Consider the following 13,937-nt stretch of genomic DNA (forward strand, 5'->3'; position numbering starts at 1 on the left):
TTTTGACAAAAAAAAAATTTCTGAAAAGTCTCCCTTAATAAAAAAAAATTCCAAAAAAAAAAAAAAATTTCGACCTACCTACCCTAATTTTTTTGAGCATGTTACCGAAAACAAAGAATTTTTTTTTTTAGGCCTAATAAAACAAGTGCAAACAGCTATTTACTTAAAAATTCACTCTGATGTTACTGTTTCTGCATCACAATTAATGAAACCACTATAACTATGCATAAAATGTCAACATATAGATATATTAACACAGAAAAAATACTCTTGAGAGATGTTGATAAGTATCTGAAACTTAGAAAAACACAAGGTATTTCCTAAAGATATAAAAAAATCTAGCTGACAGAATTTTACCAAATTTTGGATTATGTAAGCTAGAACTAGAACAAAAAATGCTAAACCAAAAAAATAATATCTACCCATGCTTGTTCTCAAGAAAAATTAAAAAAATGTTCACCCCACCCACAAAAGTACTTTTTCATTACCCCACCCACCTAAAAATTATGAACATTTTTTTTCTTACACAACAAATTGCACAATGTTATAAACAGTTTCATAATTAATTTTCTTACTCACATGCTGAATAATACTCCTTTAAGGTTTCATGCCTCTAGGTCAAATACTTTTTGAGATACATGCTACACAAGCTTTCATGCCATTTACATATATATTTGACTAAGTCAAGGGACATAAATCTGGTTTTACTGAGTGAAATCTCAAATAAAACCCGTGGTGCACAACCTTGCATGCTGAATTAGATTCTTGTATGGTTTCATGACTATATACTTTTTGACGTACATGCGACACAAATTTTTAGGCCCTTTAATAAATTATGTACATTTTGAGGGCCATAACTCTGGTCTTTCTACGTGAAATCTGGGATGGGGCACAAAAAGTGTAACAACATTTTTAGCAAGTCATATTTTAACTTGAAGTAGAAAGATCTACGTTTAGATTTTCTGGAATTTTATGTGACTGCAAGCCGGCTAAATCATTACTTGACGAAATAGTTCAGCTTGGCTGTCTACAATGTTTTCGATTTGAGCAAGATGATTTCTTGGACACAAACTTCCAATGACTACTCCTCTCATAAAACACCATCACTTTTAAAGGCAAAATTTGCACGACCTATATTGTCAATATATATGGTATTTTTTTGCGCAAGTGCGCTGCATATCCGAGAACTATGCACTAGTTTGTGATGAACTCCTTTAATATTTTTGACACAGACTCAAACTATTGTCCAATATCTTCATCCACATTAAACATTCCAGTGGCAGCTCCAGCTTCCTCAGATGTGCCCAGTTTCACTATCCAGCATTGAAAAAGCTGAGGGTGCTCTTGTTTGACATAGTTATGGCCCATTTCCAACTTAAAATTTGCCAAACTCATTGTTTCCGGACAATAACTCATTAAAGGCTTGACAGATTTAAATAATTTTTGGTACACATGTGTAACATCATAAAATACAGGTCAAGTACGACTGGCTACAAACCACCAATTTTTAGCTCACCTGAGCACGAAATGCTTGCTCAAAGGTGAGTTTTTGTGATCGCCCTGTGTCCGTCGTCCGTCCGTCCGTCATCATCAACAATGTGACTGTTAACACTCTAGAGGTCACAATTTTGGCCCTATCTTAATGAAACTTGGTCAGAATGTTACTCTCAATAAAATCTTGGACAAATTCAATATTGGATCATCTGGGGTCAAAAACTAGGTCACCAGGTCAAATCAAAGGAAAAGCTTGTTAGCACTCTAGAGGCCACATTTATGACTGTATCTTCATACAACTTTGTCAGAATGTTAATCTTGATGATCTTTAGGTCAAGTTTGAATCTGGGTCAGGTAGGATCAAAAACTAGGTCACCAGGTCAAATCAAAGGAAAAGCTTGTTAACACTCTAGAGGCCACATTTATGACTGTATCTTCATTAAACATGGTCAGAATGTTAATCTTGATGATATTTCGGTCGTTCAAATCTAGGTCAAGTGGAATCAGAAACTAGGTCACCAGGTCAAATCAAAGGTAAGGCTTGTTAACACTCTAGATGCCACATTTATGATTATATCTTAATGAATCTTGGTCAGAATGTTAACCTTGATAATCTTTAGGCCAAGGTCAAATCTGGGTCAGGTGGGGTCAAAAACTAGGTCACCAGGTCAAAACAAAGGAAAAGCTGGTTAACACTCTAGAGGCCACATTTATGACCATACCAAAATGAATCTTTGTCAGACTGTTAATCTTGATGATCTTTAGGTCAAGTTCCAACCTGGGTCAGTGGGGTCCGTCTGTCCGTCGTCAACAATTTGACCTATTATGGCCTAATCCTAATGAAATTTGGTCAGAATGTTGCCCTCTTTAAAATCTTGGATGAGTTTGATATTGGGTCATCTAGGGTCAAAAACTAGGTCACCAGGTCAAATCAAAGAAAAAGCTTGTTAACACTATAGAGGTCGCAATTTTGGCCCAATCTTAATGAAACTTGGTCAGAATGTTACCCTCAATAAAATCTTGGACGAGTTTGATATTGGGTCATCTGGAAGCAAAAACTAGGTCACCAGGTCAAATCAAAGGAAAAGCTTGTTAACACTGAAGAGGCCACATTTACGACTGTATCTTCATGAAACTTAGTCAGAATGTTAATCTTGATGATCTCTAGGTCAAGTCGAAACTGGGTCATGTGGGGTCAAAATCTAGGTCACTAGGCCAGATCAAAGGAAATTCTTTTCAACACTCCAGAGACCACAATTTAAAAGGGGCGTTTAATATGTAATGTTACTCCGTATGTAGTTCCGTAACCGCTTATCATTTTTAGATGCGGTTTTCGGCATATTATAGAGCAATTTATTGGCAACAGAATGCTATATAAAATATAAAAATCGGTGGATTCAAAGTAAAAATATAATCATTTGAATGAGGTATACTCGGGTATACTAGGCAATTTTATGTCCAAAATATTGAGATTGTAATATGCAATTCCTTGATTCTACTATGCAACAAGTAGTCAGAATGTTAATCTTGATGATGTTTAGGTCAGGGTCGAATCTGGGTCATGTGGGATCAGAAAATAGGTCACCGGGTCAAATCAAAGAAAAAGCATGTTACACTCTAGAGGTCACAGTTTTGGCCCAATCTTAATGAAACATGGTCAGAATGTTGCCCTCTATAAAATCTTGGACGAGTTCAATATTGGGTCATCTGGGGTCAAAAACAAGGTCACCAGGTCAAATCAAAGAAAAAAGCTTGTTAACTCTATAGAGGTCACAATTTTTGCCCAATCTTAATGAAACTTGGTCAGAATGTTACACTCAATAGAATCTTGTACGAGTTCGTTATTGGGTCATCTGGGATTAAAAACTAGGTCATCAAGTCAAAACAAAGAAAAAGCTTGTTAACACTGTAGAGGCCACATTTATGACTGTATCTTCATGAAACTTGGTCCGAGTATTAATTTAGATGATCTCAAGGTCCAGTTTGAATCTGGGTCATGTAGGATCAAAACTAGGTCACCAGGTCAAATCAAAGGAAAAGCTAGTTAACACTATAGAGGCCACATTTATGACCATATCTTAATGAAACTTGGTCAGATTGTTAATCTTGATGATCTATAGGTCATGTTCAAATCTGGGTCAGGTGGGGTAAAAAACTAAATCACTAGGTCAAATCAAAGGAAAAGCTTGTTGAGGATGTACGAGCGAATATTTTCTAACGTTAAGAATTTTTTCATACCCTGTGAGCTTGAAGAACATTAGTTTCTAAGACAAACAGGAGCAGAAAAAACATAGGTCACCGAACTCGTTTTAATTTTATAGGGTATTTTCTTCACCCACTGTTTACGCATTTCTGAAATTTTGTAAAATTGGAAAAAAGTTGGTACTTTATAAAACATATAATATCCTACTTAGTCTTATAGGGATTTCAGGTCTTACAGGTTAATATGAATATATGGTGATGTCAGTATTATATAAGCATAAATGTCACTAACAAATCTCTTTAATTTTTACATGTTGACATAATTACCCCACCCACTTTATTTTCAATGGAAAAAACGTACTTAGATCTACAAAATAAATTCTGACGTTAAGATTTTCAAAATCTTTTGCAGCATTAATGACGCACAAAAATGCTTCAAAATGGAAAGAAAAAAAATTGGGGTCACCGTGCATCTAAGAGATTTATTTAGAAAAAACTGTTAAAAAATGGTGAATTTTGATATTTTTTGTTCTTTTTGTTTTAATTTACATTTTCTAGATAATATAAAGTGCTATCTTAAAGAACTTTTATTTTATTTACAGCTTAACATTATATATATCAGTCAGAAAAATATCAAAACCAAATCTGATCTACTTTAATAGATATTTGAAATTACCTATCCCTACCCCATTGTAAATATTACGTCAATTTTAGGCAAATGCCAGCCAAAAATAAGGGTGAAAATTTTTTTTTCGCAAAAAGCACAATATATTTGGTTAAATGGTACATTATTAGCCATATTTTAATTATTTAGCATTAATTTTTGGCAAAACATCTGTTAGAAAGCAATATTCGAAGAAACATTTTTCAAAATGGCGGATATCCTGAAATGAACGCTAGTCCATCCTTAACACACTATAGGCCACATTTTTGACTGTATCTTCATGAAACTTTGTCAGAATAATTATCTTGATGATCTTTAGGTCAGTAGGCCAGGTGAGCGATACAGGGCCTTTATGGCCCTCTTGTTTAAGATACAGCCTTGAAATTTGAATGACATGTACAGTTTTGCACACCGATTTTAAAACTGACTTCAGTGACCATGAATGTCACATTCATGGTCACTGAAGTCAGTTTTAAAATCGGTGTGCAAAACCTACTGACCTACTTTCTTCAGGTGAGCGATACAGGGCCTTCGTGGCCCTCTTGTTTTACGTAGTTATGGCCCCTTTTCAACTTAGAAATTGCCATACTTCTGTGACAAGGCCGTATTGTAGGGGTATTAATGTTTACTCCTGTGACAGTTCTAGTTAGTTATACCCCCACAAACGAAGTTTGAGGGGGGTATATTAGGGGGTATATAGGAGTGAGCTTGTCGGTCGGTCTGTTGGTTTTCATGGTTTCCAGACAATAACTCATGAAAGGCTTTGACAGATTTAAATGATGTTTGGAACACAGGTGTAACATCATAAAATACAGGTCAAGTTCGACTTTGAGGTCAGTAGGTCAAAGGTCAAGGTCACAACAACCCGAAACAGTTGAACAGTTTCTGGATGATTACTTCAGAATGCTTGGGCCTAGGATCATAAATTTTGGTACACAGGTGTAACATCATAAAATACAGGTCAAGTTCAACTTTCAAAGGTCAAGGTCACAATGGCCTGGAACAGTTAAACCGTTTCTGGATGTCTAGGATTATGAAAGTTGGTAGGAAGGTTGGTCATGACCAGCAGATGACCCTTATTGATTAGGGGTCAGTAGGTCAAAGGTCAAGGTCACAGTGACCCGGAACAATTAAACTGTTTCTGGATGATAACTTGAGAACGCTTGGGCCTAGGAGCATGATAAACTCAATAGGAAGGTTAATCATGACCAGCAGATGACCCCTATTGATTTTGAGGTTTGACTTTGACATTGGCTTACTTCTGTGACAATGCTGTGTTGTGGGGGTATAATTCGTCACTCCTGTGACAGCTCTAGTTATAATTAATTACTTGTCCCAAATAATTGTAATTAATTGATTTTTTGTCCCCAAAACCATGTAATTAATTGTAATTTAACTGAGAAGTTTGCCAAAATAATTGTAATTAATTAAATATTTCATAAAATAATTAGGCACAACCCTTTATGTAACTCAACCATCCATCCAGGGATTTTAATATTACTTGGCACAAATGTTCTTTACAATCGGACCTGTCACACTTGGATATCAAATGTCAGTAGTGTTTTTTCCTGTCCTGTCCATAAAACTGTCATCCCAGAATGAATTGTAATGTTACTTGGCGCAAAATGTATCTCATAATGAGGTGAAGTGTCATGCATAACACTCAGACCCCTTGTCTAAGGTAAAGGTCTCACTCAGAGGTCAAAGGAAATAGTTTTTTATCTCGACTATACGAAGTATGGAGAGATCCTAGTCGACCTGGCGTAGGCGTTCTTACGCGTCCACACTTTGGTTAAAGTTTTGATGCACTTTCTGTTTATGCCCCCCAAGGGAGGCATATTCGTTTTCAACTGTCTGTCCGTCCGTTCGTTCGTTCGTCACAACGTTAGCTTTTTGCATGAAGGCACTTTACTCGCGAACCACTGCACCCAGGACCTTCAAACTTCACATGCTGATAGTACTTATTAAGTACATGACCCCTATTGACTTTGGGGTCACCAGGTCAAAGGTCAAGGTCACCAGGTCAAAAGTCAAGGCGCTGCGGGGGCATTTTTCACCATTAGTGACAGCTCTTGTTATCTTTGTTATTACTTGATGGATTTGCTTCAAACTTAAAATAGTTGTTCCTCATCATCACCCACATAATATGGCACAAGGGTCATAACTCTGGCACCAATATTTCATGAATAATCCCCCCTTTTTACTTAGAATTTCAGGTTAAAGTTTTGGTGCACTTTCACTCTATCTCAGTTATTACTAAATGGATTTGATTCAAACTTAAAATAGTTATTCCACATCATCATCCACATCATATGACACAAGGTTCATAACTCTGGCACCAATATTTCATGAATTATGCCCCCTTTTTACTTAAAATTTTATGTTAATTTTGATGCATTTTCACTATATCCCTGTTATTTCACAAGGGATTTGATTCAAACTTAGAATAGTTGTACTACATTATCATCCACATCATATGATACAAGGGCCGTAACTCTTCCACCAATATGAATTATGCCCCCTTTTTCATAGAATTTAAAGTTAATTGTGGTGCACTACCACTGTATCTTTGTCATTACTTAATGATTTTGATTAAAACTTATACATGTATTAGTTTTTCCAGATCATCATCCTCATTATAATGGCACAAGGTCAGTCACTCTGGCACAAATGTTGTATGAGTTATATCCCCTTTTTACTTAGAATTAGTTTAATTTTGATGCTTTTAATATCTCTGCAGTTACTAAATGGATTTACAGGGATTTCCCTTGGCTTTTCCAGATGGGGATCTTGGGACACCCACACTTCTGGGTGACTTTTGGGGGTCCCCAATTATATTTAGTGGGATTTTCATGAATTGTAAAGGAAATATCTAAACAACATAAAAGATACAATATTACATTTATAAGCTGACCTGTTATTATTTTTATTCCTCCTACTGGTACCCTGATAATTACCTTTTTGTATGATTTATGTCATCTCAAAATTCCGATGGTAAATCTTATTGCTGTAACAATTTACTAGATTTTGTCATAGAGTGAGGTGTTATCATACTTATAATACTATGACTGTGGTCTGTCTGCAGCAGAAAATTTTCAATGTTACAAGTTTTGATACACAGTATTAAGTAGCGAAGCCACAGAAATTATCTGTCAACTCGTGTAAAACTCTTTTTTCCGAGTTTCCGTTGTAATTAGTATTGACTATATCAGACTGGCCTTGGCTATTATTATTTGGAATGCATTTATATTTACGTCTGTGGAGGTTTTATTACCAAAAAACAAAGAAAGCGGTAGCCATAATCGTCCATCAGCTAGACGTTTGAAATATGCAAGCGCTGGTGACAGTAACTACCGGAAAGAAGCTTTAATACTGATAAGGACGAAAATACTGAAAATGTGATTGGCGAAAAATACTGAAAATGTGATTGGCTAAAATGTGCGTCAGATACGCAAAAAACACGCGTCTGGGAAATTCCTGGATTTAATCAAACTTAAAATGGTTGTTCCACCTCATCACTCACATCATACAACACCAAGTTTGATAACACCAGTACGCTCTGAGTTATGCCCTCTTCTTACTAATAAAATTTCCTGTTCAAGTTGCGATGCACTTTTGCTGTATCGCCAGTATTACATTTAGTTTAATTTAAGATTTGATTAAAACTTAAAATAGTTGTTCCGAATTATTAGCCGCATGATATGACACATGGTGCATTACTTTTGCAGAAGTTTTCCATGAATTATGTTCCTTTTATACTGATTTAATTTATTGAGACTTAAGCTATTGTCCAATATCTTCATCTACATTTGAGTCATTAAACACTCCAGTGACAACTCTGACTTCCTCAGTTGTACACAATTTCACTATCCAGCATCGAAATACTCGAGCGTGCTGTCTCCTGTGACAGCCCTTGTTTTCTGTCAGATCCATAATACTGTCATCATTTAAGCAATTTTAATATTACTTGGCACTAATGTATCCCATAATGAGACGATGTGACCCCTAGCTCAAAACACAAGATCAGTGTAAGTAGTGTTTCTATTCCTGTCCAGTATATAACTCTGTCATCCTTTAACCTTCAGTCTACTGGCAGCAAGTAGCCTGATCTTAGTCTGCACTGTTTGCTTTTAAGTCATACAATTTTCAGTAAACACCCCTTCGAATAATAAATGGAACTGCTCAATTTGAATATTTCAGAAATTTAGTATGGTAAAGGTTTAGGGATTTTAATATGTAACCCATAATGAGATGATATGAGCAACACTCAGGCCCCTAGTGCAGAGGTCAAGGTCACATACAGAGGTCAAAGGACAGTATGTTTTTTTTCCTGTCCAGCCAGTAACTCTGTCATTCATCGAGGGATTTTCATATTACTTGACACAAATGTTCCCAAAAATAAGATGATGTGTCATGTGCAACACGCAGATCTCTAACTCGGAGGTCTCACTTGGAGGTCAGAGTTCAGTAGGGTTTTGTTTCCTTTGCAGTCCATAACTGCCATCCATCAAGAGATTTTTTGGCACAAATGTTTCCCAGAATGAGACAACTTTTCATGCCTAACCCTAGCTCAAGGTCACACTAAAGTCAAAGGTCAATAGGTTTTTTTTCTTGCTAGGTCTGTGACATAGGTTAAAAAGTTTGACCAAAAATTTACCTAGATATTACATCAGTTTCTACTTCCATTAAAACAAAGCAGTATGGGGGACATGCACTTTTTATGCCTCAGTTTTCAACCGTCCGTCCGTTCGTTCGTCACAGCGTTAACTTTTTGCATGAAGGCATTTACTTGCGAACCACTGCACCCAGGACCTTCAAACTTCACATGCTGATAGTACATATTGAGTTCACCACCCCTACTGACTTTGGGGTCACCAGGTCAAAGGTCAAGGTCACAAGGGTCATCGTTAACTTTTTGCATGAAGGCACTTTACTCGCAAACCACTGCACCCAGGACCTTCAAACTTCACATGCTGATAGTACATAATGAGTACACCACCCCTACTGTCTTTGGGGTCACCAGGTCAAAGGTCAAGGTCACAGGGGCCAACGTTAACTTTTTGCATGAAGGCACTTTACTCACGAACCACTGCACCCAGGACCTTCAAACTTCACATGCTGATAGTACTTATTGAGTACACCACTCCTACTGACTTTGGGATCACCAGGTCAAAGGTCAAGGTCACAGGGGCCAACGTTCACTTTTTGCATGAAGGCACTTTACTCGCGAACCACGGCACCCAGGACCTTCAAACTTCACATGCTGATAGTACTTATTGAGTACACTACTCCAACTGACTGGGGTCACCAGGTCAAAGGTCAAGGTGCTGCGGGGGCATTTGTCACCATTAGTGACAGCTCTTGTTTCAGAAGTAGTGTCTTGTTCAACTTTTGTAAATTCATTCGTTTAACTTTTTTTGTGAGAAGGCAATTGAATAGTCAATTTTCCATTTGATCTCATACATTTTTGTCAGATTGTTTGTTCCTATGAAACCTACATTAAGTATAAAACTAAGTTACCTGAAGTTAGAATATAGGTCACAAGGTTAAATCATGAAATCTTTGTTAATACTCTGGAGACCACATTTTCTACTTGATGGTCATAAACCATTTTTAGAATTTTGTCTATGAAATCTATGTCCTATAACTGGGTTATGGTCAGAAACTAGGTTACTATGTCAAATGTTAACACTAAAGGGGTTAACACTCAAGAGGCTACATCTTGTACCTGATGTCCATTACACTTTGTTAGAGTGCTTGTCTGAATTCTAATTCAGGTTTGATACTGGATTATCTATGATAAAAAACTAGGTCACTGGGATAAATCATAGGAAAACCCTGTTAACACCCAGGAAGACACATTTTCTATCTGAACTGTGATGGGGTAAAATGCTAGTTCACTAGGTCAGGTCATTGAAACACCTTGTTATTGATGTACCTGATTTGCATAAACACGGTCAGAATGTTAGTTTTAATGAAATATAGGCCAGTTAGTTACTAGTTTATTAACCAGGTTTTCAACGAAAACCTGAGTTATTAGATTGGGGTATGTCGTTGGTTGGGCGGGCGGATGGCGGCGTCAAACTGGTGTTTCCGGTCAATAACTTTTGTTTCGGTAAAGATATTTGAATAAAACTTGGTATGTTTGTAGCTTATATCAAGACAAAGGCTGGGATTGATTTTGGGGTTTCTGGGGTCAAGGTCAAGGTCACTGTTACTTAAAATAGAAAAAGGGTTTCCGGTCAATAACTTTTGTTTCGGTAAAGATATTTGAATAAAACTTGGTATGTATGTAGCTTATATCAAGACAAAGTCTGGGATTGATTTTGGGGTTTCTGGGGTCAAGGTCAAGGTCACTGTAACTTAAAATAGGAAAAGGGTTTCCGGTCAATAACTTAACTTAGGAATGAGCTATCATGATGAAACTTGGTGTATAGAAAACTTATATAAAGTTGTAGCTTGGGATTGATTTTGGGGTTTCTGGGATCAAGGTCAAGGTCATTGTTACTAAAAATAGGGTTAGGGTTAGGTTAGGGTTAGGGTTAGGGTTGTGCTTTAAAGTGGTGCACTGTGATTCAGTATACTTTTTAGCTCACCTGTCACAAAGTGACAAGGTGAGCTTTTGTGATCGCGCGGTGTCCGTCGTCCGTCCCGTCCGTGCGTCCGTCCGTAAACTTTTGCTTGTGACCACTCTAGAGGTCACATTTTTCATGGGATCTTTATGAAAATTAGTCAGAATGTTCATCTTGATGATATCTAGGTCAAGTTCGAAACTGGGTCACGTGCGGTCAAAAACTAGGTCAGTAGGTCTAAAAATAGAAAAACCTTGTGACCACTCTAGAGGTCACATTTTTCATGGGATCTTCATGAAAGTTAATCAGAATGTTCATCTTGATGATATCTAGGTCAAGTTCGAAACTGGGTCACTTGCGGTCAAAAACTAGGTCAGTAGGTCTAAAAATAGAAAAACCTTGTGACCACTCTAGAGGTCACATTTTTCATGGGATCTTTATGAAAGTTGGTCAGAATGTTCATCTTGATGATATCTAGGTCAAGTTCGAAACTGGGTCACGTGCCATCAAAAACTAGGTCAGTAGGTCTAAAAATAGAAAAACCTTGTGACCTCTCTAGAGGCCATATATTTCACAAGATCTTCATGAAAATTGGTCAGAACGTTCACCTTGATGATATCTAGGTCAAGTTCGAAACTCGGTCTTATGCCTTCAAAAACTAGGTCAGTAGGTCAAATAATAGAAAAACCTTGTGACCTCTCTAAAGGCCATATTTTTCATGGGATCTGTATGAAAGTTGGTCTGAATGTTCATCTTGATGATATCTAGGTCAAGTTCGAAACTGGGTCACGTGCTATCAAAAACTAGGTCAGTAGGTCTAAAAATAGAAAAACCTTGTGACCTCTCTAGAGGCCATATATTTCATGACATCTTCATGAAAATTAGTCAGAACGTTCACCTTGATGATATCTAGGTCAAGTTCGAAAGTGGGTCACGTGCCTTCAAAAACTAAGTCAGTAGGTCAAATAATAGAAAAACCTTGTGAGCTCTCTAGAGGCCATATTTTTCATGGGATCTGTATGAAAGTTAATCTGAATGTTCATCTTGATGATATCTAGATCAAATTCGAAAGTGGGTCACGTGCCGTCAAAAACTAGGTCAGTAGGTCAAATAATAGAAAAACCTTGTGACCTCTCTAGAGGCCATACTTGTGAATGGATCTCCATAAAAATTGGTCAGAATGTTCACCTTGATGATATCTAGGTCAAGTTTGAAACTGGGTCACGTGCCATAAAAAACTAGATCAGTAGGTCAAATAATAAAAAACCTTGTGACATCTCTAGAGGCCATACTTTTCATGGGATCTGTATGAAAGTTGGTTTGAATGTTCATCTTGATGATATCTAGGTCAGGTTTGAAACTGAGTCAACTGTGGTCAAAAACTAGGTCAGTAGGTCTAAAATTATTAAAATCTTTTGACCTCTCTAGAGGCCAAATTTTTCAATGGATCTTCATGAAAATTGATCTGAATGTTCACCTTGATGATATCTAGGTCAGTTTCGAAACTGGGTCATGTGCGGTCAAAAACTAGGCCAGTAGGTATAAAAATAGAAAAACCTTGTGACCTCTCTAGAGGCCATATTTTTCATGAGATCTTCATGAAAATTAGTGAGAATGTTCACCTTGATGATATCTAGGTAAAGTTCGAAACAGGGTCACGTACCTTCGAAAACTAGGTCAATAGGTCAAATAATAGAAAAACCTAGAGACCATATTTTTCAATGGATCTTCATGAAAATTGGTCAGAATTTTTATCTTGATAATATCTAGGTCAAGTTCAAAACTGGGTCACATGAGCTCAAAAACTAGGTCGATATATATCAAATAATAGAAAAAACGACGTCATACTCAAATTTGGGTCATGTGGGAAGAGGTGAGCGATTCAGGACCATCATGGTCCTCTTGTTTATTCTTATGAAAAGTGTTGAAAACCTGGTTTCGTGGCATTGCCGCATTTCTTGTCTGGAATAAGAACTAGGTTTGGTGAGTGAAACAAGGTCTTCAGGGCCCTCTTGTTTAACGACTTAAAAGTAATTTGTTTAACGACTTAAAAGTAATTTTAGTAGCAGCGACCTGCTTGCCATTTTTCTTGAACCATATGTTCAGCTATCATTTTTGAACATGTATCAATTCTTGTTGGTTAAAAATACAGTTATCAAGTAAAAAGTAGGAAGACACTGCCTTGATGATAAACAATGTTATCATTATGTACTGTATGTCTGGTTTGAATTGTACAATTTCTTTCCTGTATTGCAGTATTATCTACTGTTTAAATACATTATTACATTTTGTTTCAGATGAGGTGTCTGTTACTAAGGTTGAGGAACCAAAAGATTTAATTATTACTGGAACTGAAGAAGCAAAGGACATCGTTGTATCTGATGGTAGACTTTTAATTATGTCTCCCCAGGAGACATATTGTTTTTGCCCTGTCCGTCCGTCTGTCCGTCCGTCCTTCCGTCCGTCCGTCCGTCCGTACGTCACACTTCATTTCCGAGCAATAACTGGAGAACCATTTGACCTAGAACCTTCAAACTTTATAGGGTTGTAGGACTGCTGGAGTAGACGACCCCTATTGTTTTTGGGGTCACTCCGTCAAAGGTCAAGGTCACAGGGGCCTGAACATTGAAAACCATTTCCGATCAATAACTAGAGAACCACTTGACCCAGAATGTTGAAACTTCATAGGATGATTGATCATGAAGAGTAGATGACCCCTATTGATTTTGGGGTCACTCTGTCAAAGGTCAAGGTCACAGGGGCCTGAACATTGAAAACCATTTCCGATCAATAACTAGAGAACCACTTGACCCAGAATGTTGAAACTTCATAGGATGATTGGTCATGAAGAGTAGATGACCCCTATTGATTTTGGGGTCACTCCGTCAAAGGTCAAGGTCACAGGGGCCTGAACATTGAAAACCATTTCCGATCAATAACAAGAGAACCACTTGACCCAGAATGTTGAAACTTCATAGGATGATTGATCATGAAGAGTAGCTGAC

At 37.1% G+C, this 13,937-nt stretch overlaps 1 protein-coding gene across 2 annotated transcripts in view; it reads left to right on the top strand.

Annotated features, from left to right (window-relative positions):
* LOC128555138 (uncharacterized) overlaps window positions 1-13,937 on the top strand; it is a 94,244-nt gene that overhangs the window by 49,581 nt on the left and 30,726 nt on the right. Inside the window, exon 4 of one of the 2 annotated variants that reach the window (XM_053536646.1) lies at window positions 13,230-13,316. The exons of the other annotated variant lie outside the window; for it this stretch is intronic. Coding sequence (XP_053392621.1) covers window positions 13,230-13,316 — 87 coding nt within the window. The remainder of the gene's footprint in view (window positions 1-13,229; window positions 13,317-13,937) is intronic. 2 annotated transcript variants of the gene reach the window in all.

This window comes from Mercenaria mercenaria, chromosome 2 (assembly GCF_021730395.1).
Source record: "Mercenaria mercenaria strain notata chromosome 2, MADL_Memer_1, whole genome shotgun sequence".
Taxonomy (NCBI): Eukaryota; Metazoa; Mollusca; class Bivalvia; order Venerida; family Veneridae; genus Mercenaria; species Mercenaria mercenaria.